Here is a 14,160-nt window from a genome sequence, read left to right as displayed (position 1 = left end):
GTTGAAAGAAAATAGGAGCCACTTACCCATGTTATTCCTGCATTACAGTCCAGCAGTGCATTTTCCCCACTCAAATATTTCTGCATTGACTCTGGGCTTTGAACAATAAGGCTGTGGCCTTCGCGGAACAATTTTCAAAAGTGTGCATCTCAGCTGCTAATACAAACATGCTGCTATACACACAAAATGGGTACATGCATTTAGTTTACCATTCCACATTCTTTAGTCTTCTATTCTGTTTTGGTAATTTAGATATGTTTGAAAAATTTGTCCTTAATTTTATAGCAGTTGTGAAATAAATTTACAATAATAAACCTATGTAAATTCTTTGTATTCAGAATCACTCTGAGGGCTTGTCTACATGGGAACTCTTAGGAAAGTTAATACAAATGGATTTTTAAATTGGATTAGTTAAACTGTATTAAATCAGACTCAACTGTATTAAATCCCAGTGTAGATCCTCATAGTCAGAATTAAAGTGGTTTTAATTTGGTTTAGCTCAATTCACTTTGAAAATGTCAACAGAAGGTTTAATTCTTAAAACTACAATATCCACCTGCTGAAGTGAAAAAACAGATCAACAGAGCCAGAAGAGTACCCAGAAGTCACCTACTACAGGACAGGCCCAATAAAGAAAATAACAGAATGCCACTAGCCGTCACCTTCAGCCCCCACTAAAACCTCTCCAGCGCATCATCAAAGATGTACTACCTATCCTAAAAAATGATCCCTCACTCTCACAGATCTTGGGAGACAGACCAGTCCTCGCTTACAGACAGCCTCCCAACCTGAAGCAAATAATCACCAGCAACCACACAACAAAAACACCAACCCAGGAATCTATCCTTGCTACAAAGCTCAATGCCAACTCTGTCCACATATCTATTCAAGTGACACCATCATAGGACCTAATCACATCAGCCACGCCATCAGGGACTCATTCACCTGCACATCTACCAACGTGATATATACCATCATGTGCCAGCAGTGCCCCTCTGCCATCATACATTGGCCAAACCAGACAGTCTCTATGCAAAAGAATAAATGGACACAAATCTGACATCAGGAATCATAACATTCAAAAACCAGTGAGCGAACACTTCAACTTCTCTAACTACTCAGTGACAGACTTGAAGGTGGCAATTTTGCAACAAAAAAAACTTCAAAAACAGACTCCAAAGAAAGACTGCTGAACTTCAATTAATATGCAAATTAGATACAATTAACTTAGGTTTGAACAGAGACTAGGAATGGTTGTGTTATTACAATAATTGAATCTATTTCCTCATGTTAAAATATTCTCACACCTTCTATGGGTCATCTCGATTATCAGTTCCATGGTTATTTTTCTCTCTCCTGCTGATGATAGCTCATCTCAGTTGATTGGCCTCTCACAGTTGGTATGGCTACTCCCACCTTTTCATGTTCTCTGTGTATAAATATCTTCTTTCTGTGTGTTACATTCTATGCATCTGATGAAGTGGGCTTTAGCCCCCAAAAGCTTATGCTCAAGTACATTTGTTAGTGTCTAATGTGCCGCAAGTACTCCTGTTCTTTTTGTGGATACGGACTAACACGGCTGCTACTCTGAAACCTGTCAAAAGGTTTAATGCAGTTTAACGAAGCCACTTTAAATTCACACTTTAATTAATTTGGATTAATTTTCCTTATTAACCCTGTGTAGGCAAGACCTTAGCATATTAAAAGGAATTTCTTTATATGGGTTAAAAAAGCGTTCTTTGGTGCATCTCATTGAACAATATTTTATATATGTAGCTCTTTATATGCATTGTAAAGGACATGCAGAGTCCTTTGCAAGAAGATAAGACTCCAATAACCATTGTTTACAACTAAAATACTTGTTGATATATGTAAATCATGTAATTTAGATCTAATCAAAGTCATTTATACAATACACATTTATCTTGTACACCGTCTTTCATACAAATTTAATCGCAAGAAGTTTTACAGAGTTACTTCAAATAATAAAAGTACAGCACTAAATAATGAATAATAGCAGGGGGAGAAAGAAAGGAGAGTAAATTGGAAAAATTGTTTTCAGCTGAGATATGATATGAAATGAAGAGCTATGGAGGCTATTTCTAGCAGCCAGAGGTGCAAGAAAGAACATTCTTTACCAGTAGTGAAAGGCCTGATGGGGGTCAGTTGTTAAATAGGGGAAGGTGCAGGGAGTGGGTAAAGAGAGGTAAGGTCCATGAAGTAGGCAGAGGCAAGTCCATAGAAGATTTTACAAATACAAAGGAAATACAGGAGTGGAAGATGGGGAGAATGGAGGAGTAAGAAGGTACCAGTGGAAAAGTTGGTTTTGACAGTGGTACATTAGCGATGTTGTAGTATGCAGTAAGAGAATGAGGTAGGTCAGGAGGAGGAACTGGTTTTAAGGTACCAAATGTCCAAGTGGTCCCAGGGTACAAGGAGAAGAAGGCAGAGGAGGGAGAATAGAGGAAAAAGAAATAATTGATTAGAAGGATTTGGAATAAGTGTCAAAGGGGGAGGAGAAATTAAAAAAAAAAGCAATCTTGGAATAAAAGAAATAGGATTGCTTGAACCTTGTTGAGGAAAGACTGAAATTGCAAAGTGTTTAGATGGAGAAGAGAGTTAATAGTACTCATGAATAAACAAGGATTGTTAACAAGCTTGGAAACAAGGGAGCAGCAGAAACAAGGTTTTGGTGCTCTGGGAACATCAGTATAGAGTAAAGTATGTAATGAACATACAAGATTTCCAACTTTCTTGGTGGCCGTAGAGATGAAATATATAACATTGTTTTAGTAGGCATTGAAATGTGAAATTGAGACTCTGGTGCGTATAACAGGCTTTTCTCATTGGCAGTGAGAGAAGTTCCCAGCCCCAAAATTAAAAACAAACAAACAAAACCCAACCAACCCAAAGTTCTCTTCCCTAGCTAGTCAAAATCAAAGCCCTTTCTAGGGTCTGAGCAAGGGAAAACCAATATCCCTGCTTGAACTGAGTCCAAGTTTTCCATTCCTCACAGACTATATTCTTTTTCTCTTCCTCCTTTTGTGTGTGCCAGCTGAGTCCTGTGGTTTGGCACACACAAAAGGAGATACAGCTGCAGCTGTATCTTCTCTACCAGATTATTCCTAAACCCAGAGCTGACAGGGAAAATAGGGTTGTGGGGACCTTGACTGACTAAGCCTCATGTGATCCAGTCGCATGATGGAACATTACAGAGCGGGTTTGGATGAACAGTGGAAAGTTGTAGGCATCAAAAAAAAAATACAAGGGGGGCGGGGGCAGGAGGCTAAAGTGGCAGAGTGAATGTTAAAGAATCAAAAGCAAATAAAGCTGGAAAATCTAGATACAAATGTTTGAGATAACAGGTGTAAGGGTAAATTTCTGAAGGATTAAGCAATGTTCAAGTATAAACATGGCTATTAATACATAACATTAATGGTAAATATGGTAAACTACATTAAAAGGCTGGGTTTCTAAAAATATGGTCTTCCTGGGTTTTTTGAGTGGCTTAAGCATTACTTTTCTTGATTTTCTTTCCCTCCTTCTTCCTGGCCTCCCTTAGGGTGGTTACCTTTCTAGAGACAGCTAGACACTGTATGGACATACAGTAAGAGAAAGCTCTCTACCTCAAAGAGCAGAATCTAAATAAATGAAACAGTGGGCAGGAAGACAGAGGCACAGAGAGATGAAGTGACTTTCCTTAGCTCACACAGTAGGTGAGTGGTAGAGCTAGAAATAGAATCCAAAGGTCCTGATTCCCAATCCTATGCCCTTTTTACTAGACCATATTTCCTTCTGATGTTAAATGGTATCCTGTATCCTTTATAATGACTTTCCCAGGTTATTTCTGTCAGACCCATTTCATCACTCCTTAGGCATTTTTTACCTAGGGAAAACTCTTAATATCAATTAAAGTTTTTCTTGATCAGGGGGTAAATAAGGCATCCTGAATAGGGCTTGCAGACTGGGAAATTGTTGACCCACTGTCTTTTCCAAGGCATACACTGTGTGTAGGATGAATCAATAGTAAACATATTTCATCTTCCTGAATGTCATTAATTCTAAGCTTTTTTTCCTTGATGCCTGCACTTAAGCCCTGATTCAGGAAAACACTTGATGATGTACGCATGTTTACATCCCTTTGATGTCAATGGGACTTATTCATGTGTATAAAGTAAGCACTTGCGTAGGTGCTTTCCTGAATCAAAACTTTAGTCCTGATCCCAATAGGGTTGCCAGTTTTGGTTGGACATGTCCCTGGAGGTTTCATCACATGACATAATATTTAATTAAAGATTAATCTTTAATTCCTAGAGACTTTAGGACAATCCTGGAGAGTTGGCAACTCTTTTTACTGTTAGGAATCAGTTCAAGATACACATTTATTTGTTTCTATTTAATTTATGTTCCCACTGCTGGAAAGTTTTTGCTTGTGTATTTATTGAATATGAATTTTATTATGCTTGGTTTCATTTTCAGTCTCATTTTATTGGCTTTCATGATATGGCTCCTCACAGAGGTTCATTCTGTCAGTTAAAAGAACAGTCTTCTACACAAACAATGTTTTGGCCACTGTGGATCATGAGTCATTTTTTTCATGTTTCAATCATCAGAAGACATCCCTGAGATAAGCTGCATGGAGATTTACAAAAAATGTTTCCACCTTGTCTAGCGCCTGTTACTTTTTATAAAAATATTTTGTCTATTCTTACTTACATGGGCATATGTTTTCCTTTAGGCTAAAGTGTGCAAGAGCCAAAGATGACTTGTGTGTGTCTGCAGTGCTTGTAGTAGGAAACCTGTTTTCCTGGACTTACACCTAATACTCTAAATAGTTTTAGAGCAATATTCTGCTGAGGAGCCACATGCAGAACTCCTGTTGACATCACTGTGAATTTTGCACGAAGACTGAGGGGAGAAATAGCCTGTAAACTTAATAGAAGATGGAAAGAAGCCTCAGTAGACAAATCTCCCTTTATATATATAATCTTGGGTCATGCTTTTATATATAAATACACTTATAAATAGCTTATAAAGGATCAGTAAGTGATTAGTATATGTTTTAATAAATGGTTAATCAATTCTTATAGATTGTTATAAAGTCCAACAAATCAACAGGTTTCTTGTTATACCTTTGATTGATGTACTTAATACATACTGTTATGTCTGTAACATGCATATATAACATCTATTAGTCAATTACTAATATTGAATAATGTATTTATAAATGTAACTTCAATATAAAGTGTGACCTAATCTTGACCTGTTCACAGTGTAGGTCCAATCCTACAGAGTTATACTGTGCTTAATTTAAGAAGAAGAGTAGTCTCATCCACTTCACTAGGACTACAAACATCCATAAACTTAAGCATTTACAAAGTGGATTTAATATGAATTAGCCAAACACCATAATTCAATTATCTATCTAAAATGCTGAAATATTCAAAAAATTGGACCACATAAACATTTTTTTATTTATTTGGCATGGGGTTTTGTGTTTGCTGTTTGCAATTTTCAAAATACTTGTTTAAAAAATGCCCCTAAACTTTCAGTAATTTTAAATTAAAAAATTATGGAAGTATAGCCCGAAGAATTAAATAGACTCAAAACATCTGTGCATTTACTGCTTTCAGTTGAAAAGTTCAGCAACACAGAGTCTATTAACATTCATATTTGATAACCTAGTTAGGGATACATGAGGAAGTAACAGAGTTTTACTAATATAGTGGCAAAATAATAATGTCCTTGAAATACACCCAAAGCTATTAAAGACATGTACAGTATTTTTGGAATGCTGAAATCTGTGTAAATCTTAATCATGATCAACTCATGTTGACCAAATGACTTGGGTAGTGGGTGAGTAACATGTGCCCAAGACACTGCTGCTTTATAGTAGTTCAAACACCATGTGTTCTTCTGGCAGTAATTATTGCATATATCATTATTTCTATCCTAATTGTATCAATGGAGTTTTCTATTAAGTTGAACAATCAAAGTGGGCTACCTGTTGGAAGTTCCAGGTCAAGTCATGAGTTGTCTAAAATGAATATCTCATAAAATACTATACATTGGTGCTGACAAACTTTTTGTAAGGGGCAAGAAAGTTTTCAGAGGTATACCTACAGGGAAAGTTTTTAACTATATAACCATTACTCTGTAGTGACAAGCACCATCTAGTACAGAAAATAGTAGGGTTTATTTTATTTTATTTTACTTTACTTGGAGGTGGAGTGTTGACTGGAAGGAACACAGAATTCTCATGTGGCATGTGTTGAAGATCTCTCTCCCCCTTCCCCCCCTTTCTAATTAGCATTGCTCTGAACCCATTGGGATTGAGGCAGCAATTTGAAGACCTCATGTCACATTCCACCTTAAATAAATATGCATTCATACAAACTGTAAGCACTAATCCAGTGGCTCCATTTCTGACTCCCAATTATTCATATTTGTACTCTGAAAATATTTCAGCTTCAGGTTTGGGTTGGTAAGTTTTATTTGTGCAGTAAAAAATACAGTTGTTCAAAGTCAAAATTTGTCACTCAAATAAGCATTTTATTACTAACAGCAATTTAATCTATTCTGTGTTCAGAGTAAAAATCTTAAATATCTATTTCAGAGTAGCAGCCGGGTTAGTCTGTATCCGCAAAAAGAACAGGAGTACTTGGGGCACCTTAGAGACTTATGCTCAAATAAATTTGTTAGCCACAAGTACTCCTGTTCTTTTTAAATATCTGTGGTAATCAAATATCTAATTTTGTCAAGAAAGTTGGAATAGCAGTTTGGTTAGTTTAAATTTTTTAACTTATAACTGATAGATCTGAAGGACATTAAAGCAGTGAAATGGGAGTCGAGACTTGTGGGGTCTATTCCCTTCTCTGCCACTGACTCACTTCACTGTACTTCAGCGAGTAATTTAACCTCTCTGTGTTTCGGATTCAGCATTTGTAAAATGAAGATAATATATGCCTGTGTGTCATGATGGTACTGAGAGGTTTAAGTACCTGATGCTGCAAAACCTTGCATGCATGGAATTCTCATTGACATCAACTGAAGAACTGTACATGAAGGGTTTTCAGGGTAATATTCATAAAGCACTTAAAGATCTTTGATTGAAAGAAGATACAGATGTGCAAAATATTTAGAAATTCTAAACAGAAACCTCCTTTCCACTCCTCCTCCTGCTGGAAAAAAAGGAAACAGTACAATACCACAAAGAGAGGTTGGGGAAAATAGACAAAAAAGATAGGAGAAGGCTGAGGGAGAGTAAAAACAGCTCTAATTTAATTAATAAAACTTGATTGACTGATGCTTTAGATTTTTGTCTGTTTCACTCTAGCAGGAATCTGAAAAGTTACATACATTATATTCTTAAAAGTATAATTTGACCAACATATTTAATGCAGCAAATAATATTTTAGTTGAAGTGATAACGTTCTCTCTCGGAACAACTTGAGGAAAATTATATGAGTACTTTTTTACAGTACAGATATAAAGCCACTGGGAATGAGTAAGGCTCTGATCCTGCTCCCATTGAGGTCAATGACAAAACTTCTATTGACTTCAGTAAAATTAGAATGGGATCTAATCCACCTACTGTACACACCACAGAAGGTAATAGCATTTTTACAGATTTTTCTTGACATCCACTGTGCAGTAGATAAATCCCTCTACTGCTTCTCAGCTTGAAATAACTCATTACCATTTTAAAAAGTGCTGACCTCTTTATGAAAGCATTGACCTGCCCTTTTGATTAGGTTTAAAAAAAAAGTTGTGTGTTAGGAACTATTCTCCCTGAAACAAATTTTTATTTTCCTCTGGCTTTTATTTCAGCTGTGGGAACCAGCTGCTCGAAAGAGTGTGGGAAGCTGACTTGGAGGCCTGTCAGCTGTTGATCCAAGGGTTTCAGCTGAAAGAAGCTGGTTGCTGTGTTTCAGAGGGAGAAGAGGGCCGAACAGATGAGATGGATGCTGCTGATAATCACTGTTCGGACACAGAGAGAGGAAAAGAAAGCCACTTTCCAAAAGGCACAGAGCAGGGCGCTGTTCCATACCCCACTGCTCAAACCAAATGCTGTGAACTCAAAGAGGTATCTAGAGTTTTCTGCAGATTGTTGAATGATGTCATTGTTTTTCATTTCGAGAGGGAGGGTTAAGGGTCAGCAAAGCAGATTAAGAATTAACTTTAGATTTGGCCTCAAAGAAGGACAAAAATAAAATAGCTTTATGAAAACTCTCTGAATCCTTTTTCCTTTCACCATCTATCTTTTCGAAATTAAGAAAGAAAGAATATGTAATGTACATATTGATTTTTGGGAGAAAAGATTCTCATAAGATTCTTTATGGATTTAACACAAATTATCAACTGTGTCTTCTCCCACTTACATCAGTTTCATGCTAGTGTGACTTAATTGACTTTTTATTCCTGATTTACATTAGCATTAGGGAGAGGAGAAGCAGGGTCCTCTAATGTCAGTGAAATGGTCTAACGGTATGTCTACACTACCCACCGGATCGGTGGGTAGCGATCGGTTTATCGAGGATCGATATATCGCGTCTCATCTAGCAGAGACGTGATATATCGATCCCTGAACGTGCTCCTGTTGACTCCGGAACTCCACCAGAGCGAGCGGCGATAGCAGAGTCGACGGGGAGCTGCAGCTGATGATCCCATGCCGTGAGGACGGGAGGTAAGTCGAAATAAGATACTTCTACTTCAGCTACGCTATTCATGTAGCTGAAGTTGCGTATCTTGCATCGACCCCACCCCCTACTGTAGACCAGTCCTGTGTCTTTCCAGTTCAGATGCTGGCAGACTTCCAATTTGCATCAAATATTAAAAAGGAAAAAAATGAGGAGGCTTAAAGGACTTGACGTATTTCTTTTAAGTTTTGTTGTTTGCTTTGGAATTTCTGTCTTAAATATTTACAACTACCCAGTAATCATTTAACAGCACTGCAAGGATAAGCAAGCTGTTAAAGAGTCATACCATCCAACAACACCATGTAATGTGACAAAAAAAAAACAAACCAAAACCCTATGACATGCATTGTTTTTATTTCTTTAGAATTTTGTTGTCAAAAATTAAACGTGCTTAAGAGCACTTACTGTTAACAGCCATTGAACTTTGAACCACGTAGAAAATTGATATTTAATTGTGCATTTCTATTGACTGAGATTTAGCAGAAGTCAGGCCATTACCCTACTGTAAATTCCCATCTGGTTTAGTAAAATTCTATTCTGAATCAGGCTGTGAATGGTAATTTCAACCTTTTGTAAAATAAAATGTTTTACATAGCTGGACAACTTGTAACACAGAGGGCATTTTCATCCTAAATGGCCAGCTGTGATTTTTAATTTTATCTGCTGTTCTTGGTGAATCTGCAAAGATAATGCCAGCAATTCTGTTGCTTAGGTAAAGCTTAACTGCTTCCAAAAGTACAACTGAGAATCTAGGGATGTTTGAGATTGACTGTGACTGATTCTTCTACAGTCAAGGCTAGTAGAGGCAAATTCCAATCTCAGTTGCAGCAGCATAAATGTTGGATTAACTCCATTGAAATCAACCAAATTGCTCTGGAATTGCAAAGAAAGATTAAAGATTGTTCTAATGAGCCATAAATCCAGTGTCTTTATTAAGTCCATGATTTTTTGGTTTCTACAGAGTTATGAATTTAAGTTCCTAGGCTCATCTTTTGAAGATGATGTTTAGGTTTCCTTTGAGGACCATGACTGAAAGGTCAGATTTAGAGTGATAATTTTATGAAAAGTGTTCACCCACCAGCAATATGGTGGTGTTTTTGTCTTATTTTTCCATGTGTGTTTATTCAAGAGCTCGGTGATTGTCTGGTTTCATCCACATAGTTGTTGTTGGGGCATTTAGTGCACTGCATGAAATAAACCACATGGTATGATAGGCATACGTAGGACCCATGGATCCTGAAAGGTGTGTTGTGGAGGGTGTTGATAATCATAGCTATGAAGATATGTCTGCAGGTTTTGAATCTGTTGTTATGGCAGGGTCTGTTGTCACTTTGAGTTGTTATGTCCTGTTCTGGGGGGAGCTTATTTCTGCTGATACTGGCGACATTGGAGGATTGTTTGAAGTCCTGAAGAGGGGTTTGAGGAAAGATTTCTTTCAGGATGTGGTCCCCATTGAGTATGGGTTGTAATACCCTGTATGGTTTCCATGGTGGGGTGACAGGTGATAAGTACAGATGTGCAGGCAAAGGGGTTTTCTTTCCTGTATCGAAGCAGGTTGTCTCAGGATATTTGGATGGCTCATTTAATCATGCAAGCTATTTCTCTGTTGGAGTGTCATTGTTTGGTGAAGGCAGTTTTAAATGCATTAAGGTGCATATCCTGGACTTTCTCCTTGGAGCATATTCTTTGGTATCTGAGTGCCTGGCTGTAGATAACAGATTTATTGGTATTTGGGGTAGTTACTAGAGCTGTGAAGGTAAGTGTGGTGATCTGTGGGTTTCTCATATGTAGTTTCCTGTATGGTTCCATTATTGAAGCTGATCATGGTGTCCAGGAAGTTGATGCTGGTGCGAGAGTGTTATAGAGAGAGTTTGATGGATGGGTAGTGGTTGTTGAAGTTGTGGAAATCTACAGAGGAGTTTAGATTGTCTCTCCAGAGGATGAAAATATCATTGATGTATCCCAGGACTATCACTAGTTTCATGATGCATTTTTCCAAAAATTATTCTTTGGGGTGGTCCATAAAGAGGTTGGCATATTGGGGAGGCATCCTAGTACCCTTGCCCATGGTCTGGGCAAAGTGTGTGTTGTTGATCATAAAATGTTTCAGGTGAGAATGAATTGGGTGAGGTTGGTGTGGATATGAGTGTTGTCCATTGTCCTGTAGATATTTGAGGTAAGAGGCAATTCCCTCATTGTGAGGGATGTTGGTATATAGGGAGGTGACATCCATTGTGCCAATATGGTGTTTGGAGTGAGGCCGTTAATGTTGCAGAGTTTCTGGAGAAAATCAGTTGTGTCCTGTAGGAAACTGGACTTTTGAGTGGTGAGTTGTTTGAGGATGGTTTCTCTGAGTCCCGATATTCCTTCAGTAAGCATGCCATGGCCAGATATGATGGGTTTGTGTGGGTTCCCTTGTTTGTGTATAGTGGGAAGCATGTAGAAGGTCCTTGGAGTGGATTCAAGGGGTATGAGGTTCTGTAGTTTCTCTTGGAGTTATTTTGGGAAGGATTTGAGGATATCCTTACATTTCTGGGTGAATTGTGGTGTGGAGTCTTCTCTTACTTTATTATAGTAGGTGGCATCAGAGAGTTGTCGGTTGGCCTCATTGACATAATCATCACATTTGAGGATTATGATGTCTCTCTATCTGCTGGTTTGATCACTATCTGGTGGTTGGATTTCAGGGACTGTATAGCTGTCCTCTCCGCAATGGAGAGATTGTAGTGGATATGATGTTTTGGGATTTCACAGTCCAATTTTTCCTTGAAGCAATCAAGTGTGTGGTTTCATCCACTGTGGGATGTCCGGTCAGATGATTCCTTTTTCTTATAACCATCACTGGGGACAATACTATGAACAGTATTGTCTTTGTTGTGAACTAGTTCTTTGAGGAAGAATCAGTGAAATAATTCTTCTAGTTCTCACATGTTAGTATGGTATCAAATTCTGTGGTGGGGCAGAAGTTCAGTCCCTGGGAAAGTAGATAATTCAGCTCTGGTAAAAGGTAGCCTTGATAAGTTGATGATGTTGGGGTGTCACCTAGTATCCATCTGGTGGGTCCTGATGTCATGGTTTCTCCTGGAAGTGCTGTTCTATAGGTTGTGGATTTGTTGTAGTTATTTCCATTTTTTGGTTTTGTGTTGGATGGAGTGGGGGTGAGGTTACAATTGTTTTGGCTTTCTTGCATGATTTCCAGGTAGGGTTCCTGATTTTTTTTCTTTTCAGCATATGGGAGCATGTGATGATTTCTTATTTGAGGGGCGTCCCTTCTGGAATATGTGAGGTGCTGGAGATGGTTCCTCAGTTTTTCTGAAGTCGTTCTGCAGAGTTCTTTAGCATATTTAGAGTTGCGTGTAGTTAAGTGGTCAGAGGGTTATGGATGGTTAGTCCTCTGGGAGTCCTCCTAAATTTGCTCAGGAAGTAGAGGACGCTGTTAAGTTTGGTTTCCTTTTTCTTCATGTTGTGGAATTTCCATTTCAGACAGTGAAATCTGATATCTTTCCTGGTTGTTTGCAGTGTTGTGGTAGTTGTGTTGGTCCCAAGATATTAGAGATACGAAATGGATGAGGTAATTTATTTCATTGGACCAACTTTTGTTGGTGAAAGAGACAAGTTTTCGAGCTTACATGGAGCTCTTTTTGGAAAGGTACTCAGAATATCACAGCTAAATACAGGTGGAATAGATAAGGAGTTAACACCTGTTGCAAGAGACCATTCAAGGTGAAATGTATAGTTTACACCTCTACAGTTGTGTGACAAAGGAAGGTTAGTGGGTTACAGATTGTTGTAATGAGCTATAAATCCAGTGTCTTTATTCAATCACATTTTTTGTTGTCTAGCACAGTTATGAACTTAAGTTTCCAGACTCATCTTTTGAAGGTGCTTTTCACATTTTTTTTTCTTCTTCTTCTGGCTCATTACAATAATCTGTAATATCCTGGGACCAAGACAGCTACAAGACTGAAAACAAATTTTACCACGATTTTCTCAGTTGGTGCTGTGGTTTAGACAGTAGCATAACAGGCTAGTAGCATCTGAACAGGAATGTTGTGCAGTATATGTTTCACAAACACCTCCTAACAGCCAGTTATGGGGTGGAATATTTAATAAAAACATTACACCTTTCTATAGCCATGCCAATAATTTGAGAAAGAGAAACTGGGTAAAGGAAGGAAGCAAGTCCTCTCATCAGTAAATGCACTTTCTTAAGAGGTCTGGCATTTCTTTTCCAGCATTTAAACCTTATGTCATGATGTATAACTGTGGAACTTTTGTGGTTGTTTAAAAATAGCTCTGTCTATGGCTAAATAGGTTGTATACCTTTTAGTTACTCTTTCATTTGACCACTGAAAGGGTTTTAAGGTATCTCTTAGGGAACAGCATAATGATAATCATTAGTAATCAACCACATGATAATTTATCATATGACAAGGGATGGAGATTTTAGATACTCACTTAAGGAAGAACGTGCATTTACCAAATTATTTGATGGTATTCTTTGTGTCCTTATGGAGTCCTTCTAAGATATATATCTTGATAAGATTGAGCTCACTTTTATGGGGGTGACCCCCTTTAACTATCTTATCTCTGTTCTAGGCTATGGGTATCAAAAAAAGAGTGGTATCCTTTGAAGAATATTAACTTCTTTCCAAAAAAAAAAGGAACAGAGGCATCATTTGTTTTGGAGCTTGCAGAATTGTTAGATTCAAAACCATGACAGAAAGGATATAATAATACATATGCACACACACATACACTGGCAGCCTGGCAATTGTTCCACTTTATACTGAAATGTTATGAGTGAGGGGTTGAAGGCTGGAATTCTAGTGGTTCATTTGTCAGTATTACCAATAACTACTTCATATACTTTCACTTCCAGTCATTTATCTTGTTATTTCTGACAAAACATTATTGTAAACTGGGTCCTGGGTTCATGGCGATGTATTATAAATACAATTTCCTTACATACGATTAACTTTTGCTCACAGGTTTCATTAAAAACTTAAAGACTATTCTTAATGAAAAAGGGGTTTGAAACAGGAGAAGGGGAACAGCCAGGCATTCATGATCCTGCTGGATTTGCTCCTTGACAATAAACACTTGTTTATTTTATTATTATTTTTAAAGTAAGATATATTCTCAGTAGATCACAGAATATCACGTGCTCAGTCATGATCGTTCAGGCTTTGCATGCTTTCAAAGTTCCAGATATCTTACTTTCCTGTGCGATCATAAGTTTATTATCTGACAGCTTTATCCCTGTATTTCTTAAGACAGTTGGAATATTATAGTTGTACTTACACTGAAGACTCAGTGATCCTCACAAATACTATTCTCTTTTTAACCTGCATATGTAGAACTCAAAATTAAATATACTGTGTTTAATGGGACAATAAACTCCCTGAAAATTGCCAGAGCACTCTTGAAACTACCTGTGGCATCACCGAATAACCATATC

General features: G+C 37.7%; 1 protein-coding gene across 1 annotated transcript in view; it reads left to right on the top strand.

Annotated features, from left to right (window-relative positions):
• The window catches only part of LOC127050062 (disrupted in schizophrenia 1 homolog), a 54,969-nt gene that overhangs the window by 19,304 nt on the left and 21,505 nt on the right, over positions 1-14,160 (top strand). Inside the window, exon 2 of the mRNA XM_050951596.1 lies at positions 7,831-8,086. Coding sequence (XP_050807553.1) covers positions 7,831-8,086 — 256 coding nt within the window. The remainder of the gene's footprint in view (positions 1-7,830; positions 8,087-14,160) is intronic.

Source organism: Gopherus flavomarginatus, chromosome 4, assembly GCF_025201925.1.
Source record: "Gopherus flavomarginatus isolate rGopFla2 chromosome 4, rGopFla2.mat.asm, whole genome shotgun sequence".
Classification (NCBI taxonomy): domain Eukaryota; kingdom Metazoa; phylum Chordata; order Testudines; family Testudinidae; genus Gopherus; species Gopherus flavomarginatus.
This window is presented reverse-complemented; position numbering and strand designations above follow the sequence as displayed.